General features: G+C 54.6%; 1 protein-coding gene across 4 annotated transcripts in view; it reads left to right on the forward strand.

The window, feature by feature from the left end:
- Positions 1 to 2,564, forward strand: part of ago4 (argonaute RISC component 4) — a 25,399-nt gene that overhangs the window by 7,468 nt on the left and 15,367 nt on the right. For all 4 annotated transcript variants that reach the window (XM_017307489.1, XM_008423039.2, XM_008423038.2 and 1 more), the window contains exons 2-4: positions 1,728 to 1,899; positions 1,991 to 2,111; positions 2,184 to 2,365. In XM_017307489.1, the coding sequence (XP_017162978.1) occupies positions 1,728 to 1,899; positions 1,991 to 2,111; positions 2,184 to 2,365 (475 nt within the window). The remainder of the gene's footprint in view (positions 1 to 1,727; positions 1,900 to 1,990; positions 2,112 to 2,183; positions 2,366 to 2,564) is intronic.

Raw genomic sequence — 2,564 nt, forward strand, 5'->3', positions numbered from 1 at the left:
GGCGTTGCCGTCGGTAACGAGGTTCTGCAGCCTCCGGCGAGGCGTTGCCGTCGGTAACGAGGTTCTGCAGCCTCCGGTGGGGAAATCATCAGACATTTCGGGTCATGACAGAACCCATTGGCCGGCGTCATCTCTGAGGTTTGAGTGCAGACGGGTCGGTCCAGAGGAGGGAGTGATGGGGATTGGGGGGGAGGGGGCAGCGGCGCGTTCTCAGAGCGGCGGCGAGGCTCCTGATTGTCTATGCTCTCGCGCTTCACTGACTAACTGGAGCGTCATGTTTGGGGTCAGGACCCCCGTGTTCCCCTGGCCTCCATCTCGCCCCGCTCCTCGTAGCCGCCAGCCTTTCCGAGTCATTTCTGCTAATCAGGAGGTCCGGTTGATGTAACGGAGCGGCGTTGGTTCTGAACATGGACCCTCCTTCAGATCTGCTCTTCAGCCGCTAAATTCACTAAAATGTTTGAAATCCACCAGATCTTATTATTGCTCAGTGAAGCCATGATGGGAAGCTGCACCCCCCCATGTGAACACGGGGTGTAAAGTTCAGGGGTGTACTTTATTTCCAGAGCAGCCATGCCAACGGTAATCCCTCCATCTGGCCGTCTGATGGGGCCCGCTTTGTTCCCCATGGGGGCCGAGGGGGACGTGTCTGGGTGGAGCTGGGGGGCGGCGCATAATTGGAGGTCGTTGTTTCTCCGCCCTCTCCTTGACCTCTGGAGGTCAGAGGTCAGAGCTGACTGTCTGTCTTCTTCTGGGGTTCTGAAGCTCAGTTCTGTTTGGGTCGCCGAAAAGTTCAGGGGTCGCTGGAAAAGCCAGAACTCTTTCCAATCTGTGTATTTTTCTACAGTTTACATTAAAATAATTATGAAAATATCCACTTTAGCTCCAATCTGACTAGACAGGCTGAGCTTCAGAGCGATTCAGCTGCTGAGAGCGACTCCGACGTTTCCATGTGAATCTAGGTTAAACTTTTAAAATGTCACACAGAAGAAAAAATAAAATGAGTTGGTCGTGTTTCCTTCTCCTGGCAGCGCAGAGCATGTTGTCAGATGACGCTACGCAAGGCTGTAATAAACAGGTTTATTACAGGAGGTTGCTAACAGGAAGTGGAGGTTGCTAACAGGAAGTGGAGGTTGCTAACTAGCATGGAGCAGAGACGGCCCTCGGTTTGGTTCCTCTGGTCAGGCTGCGGCCCAGCAGTGGATGGGATCGTTCGCTACTTCAGAACTTATTCAGTGAATCTGTTTCCATCGCTCCTTTAGCATCAACTCTTTGTCCTGAAAAGCCAAAATCCGCCTCCAGCGAGCATAGAAACTGTTTTGTGAAATTGAGGAAGTTATTTTGATGTTTCCATAAATATTTTCATAATGCATTACTTCAAACTGAATAAAAAAATGTCTACTTCTGGGGGTTGTGATTGGTTCTTCGTCTGGACTGGATTCATGATGATGAAACTAAAATGAATAAATTTCCTCTCGGCACCGACGTTTGTTTTGTTTCCATTTTGATCATTGTTAGAATTTAACGTCTCTCCATTCTGCTTATTGTGCTGCGTCGTCTATTTCATTGTTATTGATGTGGCGTTTATCCGTAAGCTGGTTTTATCTGGAGAAACATTAAAGAGGAAGTAGAACGGAGCAGAGCCTGCTGCTGGCAGGGCTCGGTTTCTGTAACTAGATGTTGTTCTGTCGTTGGAACCCGTCTGACCTCCTGACCTCCTGTCCCCCCAGGCCCGCCTGCCCCCACCTCTCTCTTCCAGCCTCCGCGGCGTCCCGGCCTGGGCACGGTGGGGAAACCCATCCGGCTCCTCGCCAACCACTTCCAGGTTCAGATACCCAAGATTGACGTCTACCACTATGACATCGAGATCAAGCCGGAGAAACGCCCCCGGCGGGTCAACAGGTGGGTGGAGGCTCGGCTCGGCTCGGCTCGGCTCGGCTAGGCCCGGCTCGGCTCGGTTCTGCTCTGTGGTGATGTTCTGCCCGTCTTGCAGGGAGGTGGTGGACACCATGGTGCGGCACTTTAAGATGCAGATCTTTGGGGACCGGCAGCCGGGCTACGACGGGAAGAGGAACATGTACACGGCTCATCCGCTGCCGATCGGCAGAGACAGGGTGGGTGTCTGACCTTTGAACCTTCTACCTCTCGACGGCGCTGGCGTGTTGACAGTTCTGGTCCGCCCCTAGGTGGACCTGGAGGTGACCCTGCCGGGCGAGGGCAAGGACCAGACCTTCAAGGTGTCCCTGCAGTGGGTGTCGGTGGTGAGCCTGCAGATGCTGCTGGAGGCGCTGTCGGGTCACCTGAACGAGGTTCCCGAGGACTCGGTCCAGGCGCTGGACGTCATCACACGGCACCTGCCCTCCATGAGGTAACCGGGCCCTGCAGGCCCACAGAGAACCACGCGGTACCACATGGTACCACAGAGAACCACGCGGTACCACAGGGTACCACAGAGAACCACGCGGTGCCACACAGAACCACGCGGTGCCACGCAGTACCACGCGGTGCCACGCGGTACCACGCGGTGCCACACAGAACCACGCGGTACCACACAGAACCACGCTGTA

This window comes from Poecilia reticulata, linkage group LG11 (genome assembly GCF_000633615.1).
Source record: "Poecilia reticulata strain Guanapo linkage group LG11, Guppy_female_1.0+MT, whole genome shotgun sequence".
Classification (NCBI taxonomy): domain Eukaryota; kingdom Metazoa; phylum Chordata; class Actinopteri; order Cyprinodontiformes; family Poeciliidae; genus Poecilia; species Poecilia reticulata.